The 17,013-nt window shown below is 48.9% G+C and overlaps 1 protein-coding gene across 1 annotated transcript in view; it reads right to left on the bottom strand.

Moving 5' to 3' along the window:
* Nucleotides 1-3,190: 3,190 nt before the first annotated feature.
* LOC309548200 (gametocyte-specific factor 1-like) overlaps nt 3,191-17,013 on the bottom strand; it is a gene marked incomplete at its 3' end in the record, with an annotated part of 388,446 nt that continues 374,623 nt past the window's right edge. The window contains exon 8 of the mRNA XM_082248155.1: nt 3,191-3,293. Coding sequence (XP_082104281.1) covers nt 3,191-3,293 — 103 coding nt within the window. The remainder of the gene's footprint in view (nt 3,294-17,013) is intronic.

The following is a 17,013-nucleotide window of genomic DNA, read 5'->3' as shown; positions in this document are numbered from 1 at the left end:
CAGCAGCAAGCTCGATCCAAAAGGAAATGAGCTGAGAAACCGCCCAGGGTATAGGGAGGGGCTCCACCTACAGAAAAACACCTGCAGGAACTCACCGCAAAATGGCCGCCGATCACCCCAGCACATGAGGCTACAAGAAAATGGCGGCCCCACGCGGCCTGATCGTTCGCCGGCCGCACACCCCCCCCCCTACATCCGGCCTGGAACGCGGTCCCAGCCCCCAGGTAGAAGAGGGGGTGCATTGACAGGACAGAGGGGAACTTAGGATTGTGAGGGTCTGACCATCCCAGGGAAGGGCCCACGTCCACTCCAAAATTTACCAGGGGAAGAGGGGGGAACATTTACTCACCATACCAGTAACACAGGCGGGTGCCATTTCCTGACAGGACCTCTCTCTGCTGAAGTGAGGGGGCTGTCGGCCAATTAGGTCCTCTGCGACTCGGGCCTAGACCCGGTCGTGTGCGACCTGGCGAGATGTTTAACTAGCGGGGCCAGTCCCCGTCCAGTGGAACTATGTCGCAGCCAGCCCAGCACGGAGCTAAGGTCTGCGCGCGCTCGTTGGCCGGCTGGGGTGACCACTGGATCTATACATCCAGCCCGTCGCCCAGATCCGGCATAGTTGTTTGTAGATCTCACAGGAAAAAATCTGAAGTATATACTATCAGTATATCCTACTATGCATCAGGAACTGTATCCGTCAATGAACGATAGAGAAACATACCCACACCGCTGCACCAGCGTACTACAAGTCCCAGCCACTAGCACTGCAGATAGGGTGAGAGACCTACAGGGACCCCAATAGACATACCTCCATTTGATATGATGGAGAACAGAATCTGTCTGCTGTGCAGAGAAGAGGAAGTACATTGGTCATCACTAGAGTAAAGGCCTAGCTGCTCCCTGCTGTCCAGCATTCATAGACTCCCAGAAAAAGGCTGCCCAATGCATTTCAATGGGAACTTTTGCAAAACGAGGCTGAACGATTCTACAGTAAAATGGCGGCCCCCTCGGGGCGCCATGCGGTCTCCCCGACCCCCAAGAGGTCCAAACGATTAGTAGCATAAGGGGATCCCCGGATGGGACCGCCTACAGGATATCCAGTCCGAAACCCAGTCCGGCTGTTGATTGCAGTTCTCTCAGGAACATAAGCTAAAAAATGTAATTTTTTTAACAAAGGTTCCCTTTAAAATAAAAAAGACAAGCGAAGACCGAAGTCCCAGCCGGGAACTAGGTCCTACTCCTAAAGTAGGCAGAAATAAACTGAATCCTATAGCAGAGTGAGTGGGTGTAGGCCTGCCGGGACTGCCCCATAGACGTGGTAAAGATTTTTCCTGCCTAGTGTCCCTCTCCTGTAGGGGGAAGCATAACCCAATGGTCAAGAAGAATATGAAGCTGCGTCTGTCAATGAACGATTGAGAAAGTTCAGTTTCCAGTTGTCCCATTACTGGGATATGCACCATAGAGAATGTTGGACACTGATTTTCGGTCTATAAAATTATCTAACTTCCTTTTTTCAAAGATTAAAAAGTCAACCCCAAAAAGTATGTCTGACAGCCCCAAATTATTTAGGCATCACCACAACTGCCTTTAATATCACATGGAAAGTCTTTCATGATAGCTTAATGACTTTTACGTACTAACACATAAAAATATTAGCATAAAGGGACACTACCAATTCATATTTAATGTAAAGGATTTTATGAACTATGCTGGGTTACTTCGATACCTGTACAACTCTAAAAAGCAGTAATGGAGTCGGTTTACAGAAAACCGCACTAGTTGCATGGAACACCTTCTGACTGAACGAGTTTGATTCTAAACAGTTATTCTATCAGGCAGTTTGAATCATCTTCTGTCTTAATTTCAATCAACAGGAAAGGCCAGCTTTATACATCTAAATTTTCTTCCCTCTAAATAAAAAGGACCTTTCTTCATTCACTGCACATTTTGGTTAAGAATTTCCAGACACGTTTCAAGCTTACAAATATATATGGCATTTTGTTTGACAATTTTAGTTTTTTTATGGTAGTGACAGAAAAATGGAGTTTGCCTCTAAAGTACTTACCAAAACATGGAATCAGACACGGTTATCTGTAAAAATAAGAAAGTCACTGCTCAATTACTAAGCAAACTTATTGCAATGCTATGTTCTGATTCTGGCGTTTGTAGGTTTCATGCTGATGCTAATAAGGCCACACACTTCTTAAACGGTTGCTCAAATAAAAAGAATACAGCATGCCAAGAATTCACTTTCATTTTTAAACATGCAGTATAAAAAAGAAATTACAACTGGAACTGCAGCATGCAAAAATATTTAACGTCCAGCTCATGACAAAAAATAAAAAACAAAAAAAATCGACCCACTTTTGTTTTGGATATATATGGGCAAGGGTTAGAACCTCTTGCAGGTTTTCATGCAGTCTATGTCCCTAATGGGGTAATTTCACCTCCATTCCTGTCAGAACATAAAGTGATGGGAGATACTTCCCAAACAAATAAAAAAATAAAATAAACACGTTTAACAGAGTGATGTGTTTGAACCGCTAAATGTTTTTATTTCTGTCTGTGCTTTCCCGTCAGTGACACACTCACTTAAATTCTTAACAAGCATCACAGGGCAAGAGCGAAAGGAATTCTCCCTAACTGGATCACATACAAAAATAAAAACGTCAATAATAAGTTTATCCAGCACCAGTAGCCACAAACGCACTTCAATAACTAGAGGGTGCTCGGCCTACTGGGTCACCTTAGTGAGCTCAAAACATAGCAGGGTGGAATGTTTATCTTTGAACTCATCTACTTAATAAAGTAAAGATTGGAAGATCTTCTATCTTTGTGTGCTGATCAGTATTCTGTTTTCAGCAATAAAAACTGAAGCAAGAATTGCAACTCCCCAACTCACTTTATCCAGAACTAAAAGAAAACATTTGGATGGAAATCAGCTTTAAATTTAAGAAAACATTTAATCTGGCATTAAAATGGCAAATGCAGCTGAAGTTACAAATGTTTAACAAAATATAAACACATAATGTAATGAAAAAAACCTTTGGAGGCAAAAAACTGTATAAGCATTACCAAAAAAAAAAAAAAATGACTGAAGTACTGAAAAGCAGAAAAGAGAAAAGCTGTATCAGAGCTCCCTCTGAGGTTTACAATATGGTATTACATGCCTCACAATGCGGTTCACCAGTTACTTACTGACTTTCCATGGCAGCACATACGGTAGAGATTTTGGAGCACGAAGATTAGAGTCAAGGATACTCTTGGGATCCCTCAATGCATCACCTTGAGAACTGCAAATCAAAGCAGGACTATTAAAATACATTCCACACAATCTATTTTTTTTATTATGGTTATTATACATGATTTACAAAATGCCAAGTTTGCATAGTGCTTTTCTGTAAAAGCTATGCATACAGTATACTGTACTGAACAAAGCAGTATTCTAACCACATTATCTGGGCAGATTAGCTATTCTGATGGCTACTGTTAATGGGGTAAAAGGTGTAGGCAAACCAACCCAATCCCAATAGAACAAAAATTGCGAAAAAAATTGTTTTTTTCCCGTAAAATCCGTTTCTCTGAAGTCCATTGACAGACGCAGCCTCCATCTTCATTAGCCATTGGGTTATGCTGCCCCCTGCAGGAGTAGTTCTAGGCAGGAAAAACATTCATTCTCCATGCCCACTGGGCTGTCTCCATAGGCATCACCCACACACCCTCTGCTCCAGCAAACCAGTTTTGTTTTAAGCTTTGTTTTAAGCTGGATAGAAGAGACACAAAAACCATCGCTATATCAGAGGGACAGGTGCTGCATCTGTCAATGGACTTCAGAGAAACTGATTTATAGTAAGTTCTTACAAAAATCCAGTTTTCTCTATCGTCCATTGACAGACTCAGCCTCCAGCTTCATTAGCCATTGGGACGTCCCAAAGCAGTGTAGGCATGAGGGGTGGGAAGAACGGGGATCTCCTCAGAGGAGCCAGGTGATGCTCCCCCTGAATAAAAGTGAGAATCAGGGCATTAGTTGCCAATGGACGTTGGAAATAAATAGCCAAGGCCGACACTTGGCCCTTGATAGTGCCCAGAGCCAACCGCTGCTCAACCCCTTTCTGTAAAAAGGCATAAACCCTGGCTATAGAAAACAAGCGAGGGTGCAGCTGCAGCGATTCACACCATGAAATGTACGATTTCCACGTACGATGATAAATCTTCCTAGAAGTCGCCTTCCTAGCCTTCAACAGGGTGGGAATCACAGATTCAGAAACCCTATCTCTCAACACCTGCCCTTCAACAGCCATGCCGTTAAAGCCAGCGACCGTAAAGCAGGATGAAAAATCGGTCCCTGGGACAGCATATCCTCCCTCAGAGGAAGTCTCCATGAAGGATCGGCGAACATTCTTACTAGGGTCTGCGCACCAAAACCGACGAGGCTAGTCTGGGGCCACCAGAACGATCGGAATTCCTTCCACCGCCACCCTGCGCAGAAGCCTTGGCAAGAGTTTTATCAGAGGGAAGGCATAGATCAGCAGATACTGGCCCCAAGGAGCCACCAAGGCGTCTGTGGGATCAGCCAGAGGATCCCGAGACCTGGCCACAAACCTCTGGACTTTTTTGTTGAGGCGAGACGCAAACAGGTCTATCTCTGGAGTTCCCCACCGGACAGATAGGACATGAAACACCTCCGGATGAAGGAACCATTCCCCTTGATCCAGCACCTGATGACCTGCGGAAAGAACCGGGAAACATTGTCTTCTGCCCATACCAGAATCTCGGCCACCAGGACACTCTTGGTGCCCCCTTGATGATTGATGTAAGCCACAGCCATGGCAATGTCTGATTGGATCTGAACCGAAGAAGCAAGTAACCAATTTGTCCAGTGGATCAGGCAAAGCTTAATTGCTCTGAGCTCCAGAATATTGATTGGTAAAGAAGACTCCTCTGTTGACCAGGTCCCCTGGGAACAGAGCTTCCCCTGCACTCCACCCCAGCCTGACAGGCTGGCGTCCGTGGTGACCACCATTCAAAACAGTGGTTGGAAGGACACAATGCTGCCGACTAGATGCACCGGGATAGAGCAGACCTCGTGAGTCGGCTCAAGCATATCATTTTGTCTAAAGACTGTGGATCCCTGTTTCATTTTGCAGGAATCTCTTTTAGCAGAGGTCTTGAGTGAGCAAATGGAACCGCCTCGAAGGTTGATATCATCAGACCCAGGGCTCTCATGCAAGTCCGTATGGAGGACAGATCGGATTCCAACAGCAACCGGATTGCTCCTTGCAACTTCTGAAGTTTTTCCAGGGGAAGAAAGATCCTCGCCGAGGCGAAATCTAGAGTCAGCCCCAGATAATCCAACCTCACTGAAGGCATCAGAGAAGATTTTTTTTAAATTGATAGTCCACCTGAATTCCTGAAAGGTCTGAACTGTAATTGACAGGTCGCCCAACAGAGCCGAGTGAGAGTCCGCTCTCAATAGGAGATTGTCCAGATAGCCCAGGATCGCAATCCCATTTTGGCGCAACAATGCCAATACCGAGGCCAGTACCTTGGTAAAGACTCTGGGAGCGAAGGCAAGACCAAAAGGGTAACGCCACAAAAGGAAAATGCTCCCCTGCCACCGAAAAAGCAGAGAAATCGCTGGTGTCCCCCGTAGATGGGGATGTGTAGATACGCATCTTTGGTATCGATGGATGCCAGAAAATCCCCCTGATGTAAAGACGCTACCACCAACCGAATGGATTCCATTCAAAACTTCTGCACCCGCACAAAACGGTTCAGAGCCTTGGGGTCCAGGATTGGACGCATCTTGCCCTCTTTTCTGTGCACCGTGAACAGGTTTTTATAGAAACCTTGAAAGCGCTCCTGCAGGGGAACCAACACAATCACTCCTTGAGCAAGGAGATCCTGCCCTGCTTCCGGAGATCCTTAAAACGATCCGGAGACAGGCAAAGATTTGAAAGAACCTGTCCACCGGCCGGGACTAAAATTCCATCTTGTACCCGGAACAAATCAGTTTGTGAACCCATTTGTCTTAAATAAATGAAGCCCAGGGTTCCTGAAAGAAGCGCAGATGTCCCTCCATCCCAGAAACGGGTGAGGGTGCCCCTTCATGCTGAAGAGGACTTGTCTGCAGAACCAGACTGGCTGGTCTTGCCTGACCATGGATTTTTAGCCCCTCCAGAAGCCACCTCCAGAAAGCTTACCTTTTACTTGTGCCCCTGAGGCACAAAAAAAAAAACCATCTGAGCGGTGAAAGAAGGTCCCCGCTTTCTACGGGGTGCCTTACCTTTGGAGGATTGAGGAAGAAGAGTACTCTTCCCACCAGTTAGACCCTTGCTCAACTCATCGCGTTGCCAAATAATCGCTCTCCGAGGAAAGGGACATCTGTTAAGGCCTTCTTGGAAGCCTGGTCTGCCGACCAGCTCTTCAGCCACACCATGTGTCTTATGGCAATCCCCACAGCCGACACTCTGGCCACCAGGGAAGCCGCATCCAAGGACACATCACACAGGAACACCAGGTCCATTACGTTCAATCAGCTCCGGGGAAACGAAGTCAGCAATTTAGGTTCCCCTTAAAACCGTTACCCATTCCATAACTGTCTGTGATACCAGACACAAAAATCGGTTTCAGGATTGAACCTGCCAAAACATGAAGGTGGCGGGAAAGGGATTCCACCGGGTCCATCAACACTGGGGAATCTTCCACAGGCACTATAGTAGATTTGTTCAACCTAGATACAGTATGATCCACCTTAGGCGGTACAGTCCAACAGTTTAAGACCATCTCAGCAAAGGGATAACGGCGTTTAAATCGCTTAGGCACTACTAGCACGTGCTTAATGCGCCGCCACTGTTCATTAACAATATCATGAAAAATCTCAGAAGGGAAAACCTTGCCCGATTTTGGGTTTTGCGGGAGCCAAAGGACATCAGTGTACCTGCCGGTGTGGGCTCATCTGCCATTTTTAAAGTTTACCTTACTGAAACAATCAGGGTTTCCACCAAAGCGCGTTCCCACGCTGCAGCTGAAGAGGATCCGGAAGGTACGGTAGTCACACTAAAGGCGACTTGAGGAAGAAACCACTGCCTGGGACTCTATAAAATAGTTCTAAAGAAAACAGGTGTACTGTCTCTTTAAGAGCACTGAGCGCGGTCCCCACCGCCGATCACCGCAGTATGCGGAGTCCCCCTTAAATAATGCAGATAGAGTACGCAGGGATATGCCCACAGAGACCACAGTACTTTACCACCTCTCTGAGAAACCTCCAGAGCCGATCTGTGCAGCAGGAAAGTGAAAGTCACAGGATAGGACATCAGCTTGGATATAATGTGAAAGGTCACGCTGCCTGTGTAGCTCTGTAGAGCTACACAAAAATGGCTGCCAATGCAAATCAATGGGAAGCACAGGGAAAATGGCTGCACCATGCAAGTCAATGGGGAGAATTTCTCCTATGCCCACACTAAAGTTGACGGCCCCCACGGCGTGCCATGCGGTCAGGGGACCCCAAATCAGAGGATCTAAAACAAGACCCAGCAGGAAGAGGCACCATTTCCACCCCCCACCCCCGGGCGCTGCAGCAATAGTGCCCCCCAGGAGAAAACCGCAATAAGGGCAGGGGGCGGGGAAGGCACAGGGCAGGCCAGGGGTATCTTTTAGGAAGCACCAGTCCTCTCATCCACAGGAGTAGGCCCACACCGCCCCGCCCCCCCCCCAAAGACATGGGGGGGTTGCATTTACTCACAATACCATGGACCGGGTGGGCTCTGGTCTGGACTGACCACCTCCCACCCAAAGTCTGGGTGTTTCCAGACAAGAGGTACGATGCGACTCAGGGTGTTCCAGGTCGTCGCGTCCCAGCGAGACATCCATTGGCAGGCTCGTCCTCATCCAAAAAAAAATCGTGGTGAGGCCTAGTGCGGGACTATAATCTGTTCACACTCGTAGGCCAGGCTTGGAGACCTTAAGGATCTAGATTATCCAGTGCAAAACCTCAGCCGGCTATCACTTGTAGTTCACCAGGAGGTTCCCCCTGAACACTAATTAGCAGAAGTGGGTAAAGACAATAAAACAAAATATTCTTTAAAAAAATAAAAAAACAGACCAAAATCCCAGCAGGAAACTTAGGTCCTACTTCTTCACTAGGCAGAAACAAACTGGTTTGCTGGAGCAGGGTGTGTGGGGGTTATGCCTATAGGGACAGCCCCCGTGGGCGTGGTGAATTGATTTTTTTCCCTGCCTAGTACTACTCCTGCAGGGGGCAGATTAACCCAATAGTATAAGAAGCATAAGAGCTGCGTCTGTCAATGGACGCTAGAGAAATGGCCACCGGGTACAGAAACAAGTATGGATCAAGGGAAATGATTCCTTCATCCGGAGGCGTTTCATCTCCTTTGTGTCCAGTGGGGAACTTCAGAGGTAGACCTGTTTGTGTCTCGCCTCAAAAAAGTCCAGAGGTTTGTGGCCAGGTCTCGGGATCCTCTGGCCGACGCCACAAACACCTTGGTAGCTCCTTGGGGCCAGTATCTGCTGATCTATGCCTTCCCTCTGATAAACTCTTGCCAAGGCTTCTTCGCAGGGTGGCGGTGGAAGGAATTCTGATCGTTCTGGTGGCTCCAGACTGGCCTCGTCGGTCTTGGAATGCAGACCAACTAAAAAAACAGAATTTTGATAAAATCTTACAGTAAAATTCCTTTCTCTGAGTCCTCCGACAGTCGCCGCCCATTCACACAGTCTTCACTAATGGGGTATTGCTTCCTCTCCACAGGAGTTTCTAGGCATAAGACTTGTAAAAGAACAATTTATCTACATAGTCACACCCATGGGGGCTGTCCTTCTAGTCCAATACCCCACTGCAATAGCCATCCCAATTCAGTTTGATCGCAAGCAGTGATCGTGTATAAAAAACCCACAAAAGAGGGGCGGGGGCGGCGACTGTCGGAGGACTCCGAGAACGGAATTTTACGGTAAGATTTTACAAAAATTCTGTTTTCTCTTACGTCCTCCGACAGTCACCGCCCATTCACACAGTCTTCACTAATGGGGACGTCCCAAAGCAGTGTAGACATGAGGGGTGGGCAACGCAACCACCAGAAAAGCAACGCAGTACCCACATCAGAGAAAGGAACCTTACATGCACAGAAAGGTAACCTTCTGGGTAACAAAAAAGGGCTCAACATGAGCAACAACCCAGGAAAACAAATAACCCAAGGGGAAAAAACCCCAACAGCCAGGGACCCGTACAATACCAGGGTTCCCTATGGCGCTGCCGCACAGAGAACTGCGGCCAAAGGAGGCATTATCCGACGCCAGAACATATATTTTATAGAATTTGGAAAAGGTGTGCACCGACGACCAAGTCGTAGCCTTGCACACCTGGGCCACCGAGGCCTGATGCCGGAAGGCCCAGGATGCACTCACCGACCTGGTAGAGTGCGCGCCTTGACAGGGAAGGGAGGAACCCGTTCCCGCAACGAATAGGCCTGGACAATGGTCTGTCTGATCTATTTGGCAATGGTCGCCGCAGACGCAGCCGCACCCTTCCGAGGACCCTCAGGAAGTACAAAGAGAGAATCCGACTTCCGAAAGGATTCCGTCGATGACAGGTAAACCCTGATCGCCCTGACAACATCCAAAGAATGCAAGGCAACCTCCTTTGGATGCTAAGGGTTCGCACAAATCGAAGGTAAAACAATGTCCTCATTAAGGTGAAAATCCGAAACCACCTTCGGCAGAAAAGGACGGATTAGGTCGCAAGACCACCTTATCCCTATGAACTACCAGGTAAGGGGAACGGCAGGACAACGCCAATTCCGACACTCTGCGAGCAGACGTGATCGCTACCAGGAATGAAACCTTCTTAGATAGCATAGGTAATGAAAGTTCCCTGATGTTTTCAAACGGGGAAAGCTGCAACACGGACATAACCAAGTTCAAGTCCCATGGAGGTAAGGGATCCCTTCTGGGTGGAGCCAAGTGCCGTACACCTTGGATAAAGGTGCGAATCAAGGAATGAGACGCCACAGGGCGCTGGAAAAGAACAACCAGTGCAGATACCTGGCCATTAATCGTGGACAACGCAAGGCGCTGGTCCACACCAGACTGTAGGAAAGCTAACACTCTTGCCACCGAGTATGAACGAGGAGAAAAACCCCTGGACTCACATCAGGCAAAATAAGCTTTCCATGTACGATGTACAGTAATAAATCTTACCAGAAGAGGCTTTTCTAGCCTTGATCAAAGTAGGAATAACCTCTGAGGAGAGACCCGTCTCTCAGGACCTGGCTCTCAACAGCCATGCCGTTAAAGCCAGCGACTGTAAAGCAGGATGGAAGATTGGTCCCTGAGACAGTAGATCTTCCCGCATTGGCAGCCGCCACGGAGGCTCTACGGCCAGTCCGGGGCTACCAGAATCACCAGTGATTGTTCCGAGGCCAACCTGCGAAGGAACCTGGACAACAACCGAATCGGAGGAAAGGCATAAATCAGACGATACTGACGCCAAGGCACCACCAACGCGTCCGAGGCGTCTGTTAGAGGATCGCGCGTTCTTGCCACGAACCTTTCCACCTTGTGGTTTAGCCGAGACATGAACAGATCCACATCCGGGGATCCCCACTTCGCACACAGCATTTGAAATATCTCCGGGTGCAGGGACCATTCCCCCTGTTCCAGGGTCTGGCGGCTCAGATAATCGGCCTGCCAATTCTCCACACCCAGAATGTGCACTGCAGAATACTGGTCCCTTCCTGGGCCGCCCAGGCACTCCTGGTGCCCCCTTGGTGGTTGATGTACGCCACCGCAGTGGCATTGTCCGTCTGCACCCTTACAGGGCGGCCTTGAAGACAATGGATCAAGCACAGCCTGATCGCTCTCAGTTCCAGAATGTTTATCAGGAGGGAGGATTCCTCCTCCGCCCAAGTACCCTGGGCAGACAGGTTGCCCAGAATGCCACCTCAGCCCGACAGGCTGGCATCCGTGGTTAAGACCATCCACAGAATTAGCCGGAAGGATTTTCCGTCCGACACCGCCGGGGACTGAAGCCACAACAGATCCCTTCTGGTTTGGCGGCTCAAACACTTTCAGGTCCGAGGTAGTCTGTCCCACCTGGCCAGGATCTCTGCCTGGAGAGATCGCGTGTGAAACTGTGCAAACGGTATCGCCTCGAAGGCAGATACCATCAACCCCAGGGACTGCATACAGGTCCGGAGTGATGAGGGACCTGACCTCGTTCTGTAGGGTCCGGAGCTTGTCCTCCAGTAAGAACACCTTTGCTTGAGCAGAGTCCAGAACCATCCCCAGATACTGGAGACGAACCAAAGGCGACAAGGTCGACTTCTGAATGTTGATCGTCCAACCAAACTCCTGAAGCGTCTGGACCGTAGTGGACAGATCGCGCAACAGGCTCTGACTGGCACTCAAACTTAACAGGAGATCGTCCAGATATCCCAAGACCGCAATGCCCTGTGCCCGCAACAGGCGCTAACACTTTCGTAAAGACCCTTGGAACCGAAGTGAGACCGAAAGGTAACGCCACAAACTGGTAATGATCCTCCGCAATAGCGAATCGGAGGTACCTCCGATGACCCTCGAAAATGGGGATGTGTAGATACACATCCTTTAGGTCTATAGAGGCCAGGAACTCCCCGGATTCAGGGAGGCCAGCGGAGTGATTCCATGCGAAATTTTCGAATGCGCACAAAGCGGTTCAGCGCGTTTAAGTCCAGAATCGGACGCACTTTGCCCTCCTTTCTGGGCACAGTGAACAGATTCGAATAAAAACCCGGAAACCTGTCCCGATGAGGCACCGGGACGACAACCCCCTGGGCGAGCAGATCCTGAACCACCTGATGTAGGTCCTGTAACCGCCCTGGGGTCAAATGAAGATTTGAGGGAAAGAATCTGTTCGCCGGCCGTGAAAGGAATTCGATCTTGTACCCTGACCGAATGATTTCCTGAACCCACCTGTCCGTGATTCGGAGCAGCCAAGGTTGGAGGAAACCGTGCAAACATCCCCCCACCCCTGAAACGGGTGAGGGCGTCCCTTCAGGCAGAGGCGGGCTGAGCCGCCGTCCCAGCCTGGCCGGATTTTTGTTTGCCGAACCAGGGCTTTTTCTGGCCACCTTGGCCCTTGAAGGGTTTACCCTTGTTCTGCGCCCTGAAGGCACGAAAGGATCCTTGATTAGGTTTAAAGGAGGGGGCCCGGTTACCGTGGAAAAAATTTCCTTTAGAGTTCTGGGGCAGCAGAGTGCTCTTGCCCCCAGTGACTCCTTTAACCAATTCATCCAGGGATTCCCCAAAAAGGCAAGACCCCCGCATAGGGAATGTCAGCCACCGTCTTCCTGGATTTCTGGTCAGCCGACCAGCTCTTTAACCAGATTAACCACTTGCCGACCGCCGCAAGTACATATACTGCGGCGGTCAGCCCCTCACAAGCAAAGCGACGTACCGGTACGTCACTAGCCTGTGAGGCTCTGGGGAGCGAGCGCGAGCCGCCGGAGGCACGGACCCCCCCCCCCCGCGTGTGAGCGGCGGACCAGATGTCACTCACGATTGTCCGTGACAGCGGGAGAAAGGCAGGCGGCTAGTGTAAACAAGCCGCCTGTCATTCTCCCCTGTGTAGAAACAGTGATCATACGGTTCTACTATGTAGGACCGTTGATCATTGTTCCTACACTTTAAGCCACAGCCAATCACAGTTAGAATCACGCCCCTAGGGACACACACAGCCCCTCCCTCTCAAATAAAGTTAACCCCTTCACTACCAGTGTATTTTTACAGTAACAGTGCATATGTATAGCACTGATTACTGCAGTAATGTCACTGGTAACCCCAAGTGTCAAAAATGTCAGTCAAGGGGCCGATCTGTCCGCCCCAATGTCGCAGTACTGCTAAAAAAAAAAAATAAAAAAAATAATTGCAGATCGCCATTACGCGTTAAAAAAAAAACAACAAAAATCTTTCCCTTTGTTAGTAAACACGATAACTTTTGCGCAAACTAATCAAAATAAGCTTTTTGCGATTTTTTTTATCAAACATATGTAGCATAAAACAAATTGGCCGAAAATGTTAAAAAATTTTGATTTTTACATTTTTTGGGGGGAATTTCATATAAAAAATGTGAAAAATATTGTTATTTTTGCAAAATTTACGCTCTTTTTATGTTTATAGCGCATGATAAAAAAAAAAAAATCGCACAGGTGATCAAATACCACCAAAAGAAAACAGTTTGTGGGAAAAAAAGGACGTCAAATTTGTTTAGGTACAGCGTCGCACGACCGCGCAATTGTCCGTTAAAGTCACGCAGTGCCGAATCGCAAAATAGGCCCTGGTCAGGAAGGGGGTAAAATCTTAAGTGGTTAAGTGACGGTTAATCACTGCGACGCTGGACAGGCGCACTGCCAAAGGGGCTTCATTTAGAGCCGCATCGCACAAATACATGACCCCTTGATAAATCTGATCCACCATCTCCACTGTAGTGGGAGGGGCAGAGTCAGCCACGAGGGTGCGTTTGAGCACCTTGGTCCAATCCGCCACAGCCTGAGCGACCATTACGGAGGCAAAAATAGGCCTGAGCATGGAACCCGCCACCATGTATGAATGTCAGGCGTGAGATTCCAGCCTCCTATCAGTAGGGTCCCTAAACACCGGGGAGTCCTCAGTGGGGACTAAGGTAGCCTTGTTCAATCTGGCCCCCATGTGATCCACTTGGGGAGGCACACACCAGCGCGCAGCCGTAGTGGCCGCAAAAGGGTAGAGAAGTTGAAACTTCTTAGGCACCACAAAGGTGTGTTTCAAGTTACGCCATAGCTCATTCACCTTATGGTGAAATTCTGCGGAGCAAGGAAAAACCTGCACCGTCTTGCGGGTCCTGTGTGTACCGAAAGAGGACAACGCCTGGAGGGGTGGGCTCAACCTCCAAATGTAGTGTTTCCTTCACAGCTAGGATCAACTCATCCATAGCTGCGCGTTCCTCGGGCGACCCAGGGAAGGAGTCATCCACCCCTGCGACCTCCCCCTCAGACTCTTGCGGGTCCTGAGAAGAGAGAGACCCCGAAAGGGCCACGCTACCTACAGCAACCATGTCACACTCAGAATCAGAAGAAAAGGAAATTCTTGGCCTTTTTCTAGCAGCACGTTCAGACATCAGCACATCCATTTTTGCCACCAAAGTTGCCACAACATCCGCCAAATTAGTCTGGTTAGAGGATCCAGAGGACCCTGAATCCCCCACCAAAGCTGGAGGGAATTTGCTGTCCTGTGATTCCATAACAGAAAGAAAAAGTTTTTAAAACTGGCCCTTTAAGATCGCCGCGGACCCCGCAGCGCACCGATATAGCGTCTGTGGAACACAGACTCCCCGCAGGGACAAAACTGACCAGGAAGTTTGCACAAAATAGGACAGGAAAGGAACAGCAGGACAGAACCCCACAGTGTGTTACCAGCTCCTTCGGTCGGCTCTGTGAGAAAATAGGAAGTGATGTCACCGCTGGAGTCTGAACTGAGGCTGCAGACCAAGGGAAAATGGATGCCTATTGAAAGTAATGGGAGGCTTCGGCAAGATGACTGCCGACATGTGCTCGGAACGATCGTTTGCCACACGCAAGATGGCGCCGCAAGGCGCCAAAATCACTACATAGCGTGCTGCATAAACTCCCATAATGAAGCCAGACATGCTGCCCACACTTAAAATGGCGGACCGGCGGTTTTTAACCGCGCAGCGATCGCGCCCCATGTGTCTGCACCTCCAAGCACCCTAAAGTGACCTCAGGAGAGGGACCCCCAAATCCCCCACACAGCACTGCTGTGAGAATAAAACCCCCCGCAGGGAGCCCAAAACGCACAGACACACAGGACTACCGACCCCAGACAGAGGCCTCACACAGAATGTACTTACCTGTAACCGATGGCGTGGGGTGCCTCATATCAAGCGGGAAACCGCCCGCCCTCAGATGGCAGGGGAGTGCCGCCAGCCAGAAACGCGGGACACTAGTAGTGCACGGACGAACCTATGCTGTGTCCAGTGAGGTAGCCACCTCACATGGCTGCATCCCTGATGGACAGAAACAGGTTGTTTGCGAGGCCAGGGCGAACACATAGCCTGCGAAACGCTCTATGGCGGGCTGGGATTCCATCTGATCCTCTGGGGAACGGTCAGTCCGATTCCCAGCTCCGCAAACGCCGTCTTCATCCGAAGATCCAACTAACTAGAGCTGATAAAATAAACAGCTAGCAAAGTAAAGAAAAATTACATTTTCAGAAAATAAATTATAAAAGAAAAAGAGGAAGGCTGAGACTGTAGCCTCAGCACAGGGAAGCCTATCCATTCCTAAGCTAGGCAGAAAACAAAACTGAATTGGGATGGCTATTGCAGGGGGTATTGGACTAGAAGGACAGCCTCCATGGGTGTGACTATGTAGATAAATTGTTCTTTTACAAGTCTTATGCCTAGAAACTCCTGTGAAGAGGAAGCAATACCCCATTCGTGAAGACTGAGAATGGGCGGCGACTGTTGGGAGGACGTAAGAGAAATTGTATTTTTGATTTACCGTAAAATCAATTTTTCCACGACGGACATAGCTGTTGCTTTAAATCATAGATGGATGGTAATAAGCCCCTCCCACTAGGAGAGACCAGGTAGAGCAAAAGGCTTTGACACGCCCAGGGGGGCGGGATCTCTGGGTTATTACCCCTGGCCTCACCGTTGTATCTTTAGTTTAGTTGCAAGCAGTGAACAACCACCAAAACGTCAGTCGGTGGACTCAGAGAAATGGATTTTACGGTAAGTAAAAAAATCCCATTTTTGCTTTGGTCCACTGACGGGCGTAGCTGCTGCTTTCAATCATAGACGGATAGGACGTCCAAAAGCAGTAACCACTGAGGGGTGGTGAAAGGACAAACTTTAAAGAATGCAATTCCCACGGCTAACATAGCTAACTATGTAACATGGAGCCCAACAAGCAACAACTGGGGCTCAATTGTAGCAAAACCACAAAGGAGAAGGAAAAGTAAACTGCTCCTTAAATGGTGGCCTGCAACACCTTGCGGCCAAAGGACGCATCTGAGGATGCCAACACATCCACTCTGTAAAACTTGGTGAACGTATGTACAGATGACCAAGGGGCCGCCCTGCAAACCTGCATCACTGGCGCCTGATGGCGGAAAGCCCAAGAGGCACTCAAGGCCCGCATAGAGCCGTGACAGGGAAAGGAGGAACCTTGCCCTTAAGAGAATACGCCTTCACCACCGTTTGTCTGATCCATCTTGAGATGGTCGCCGCAGCCTGACCCTTACGGGGTCCATCCGTATTCATAAACCGAGAGTCCGACTTTCGAAAGTAGCAATAGTCTCCAGATACACCCATATTGCCTGAACCACATCCAAACAATGCAAGGCAATTCCCTTAGGATGTGAAGGTTTCGGACAAAGTGACGGAAGCACTATGTTTTTGTTCAGATGGAAGTCTGAAACCACCTAAGAAAGAAACAACAGATTAGGCCGTAACACTACCTTATGCCTGTGTAATACCAGATAAGGAGAGCGGCAAGATAGCGCCGCTAGTTCAGAAACCCTGCACGCAGAGGTGATAGCCACCAAAAAGGCAACTTTCTGCGACAAGGCGAGCAAGGAAATGTTTTTTATGTTCTCGAAAGGAGATTTCTGAAGAACCGATAGAACCAAAGGAAGGTCCCAAGGAGGTAAAGGAGACCACCTGGGGGGAGCCAAATGACGAATCCCCTGAAGAAAAGTACGAATCAAAGAGTGCGTAGCCAAAGGGCGTTGGAAGTACACAGCCAAGGCCGAGATCTGTCACTTAAGAGTGCCCAACGCCAAACGTTGGTCAACCCCTTTCTATAGAATGAAAGACTTGTTTGTTTCCCTCATGGGTGAGCTCCTTTTCCTGGTTGAGCTTCATGTTACCCAGTTGGCCAAGTTTAGCCTTTGGAGTTTACGTTAACTATTTGGTTTTCTTTCTTCCCACCCCTCATGCCTACACTGCTTTGGGACGTCCCA

Source organism: Pelophylax lessonae (genome assembly GCF_965119305.1).
Source record: "Pelophylax lessonae genome assembly, chromosome: 2".
NCBI lineage: Eukaryota > Metazoa > Chordata > Amphibia > Anura > Ranidae > Pelophylax > Pelophylax lessonae.
This window is presented reverse-complemented; position numbering and strand designations above follow the sequence as displayed.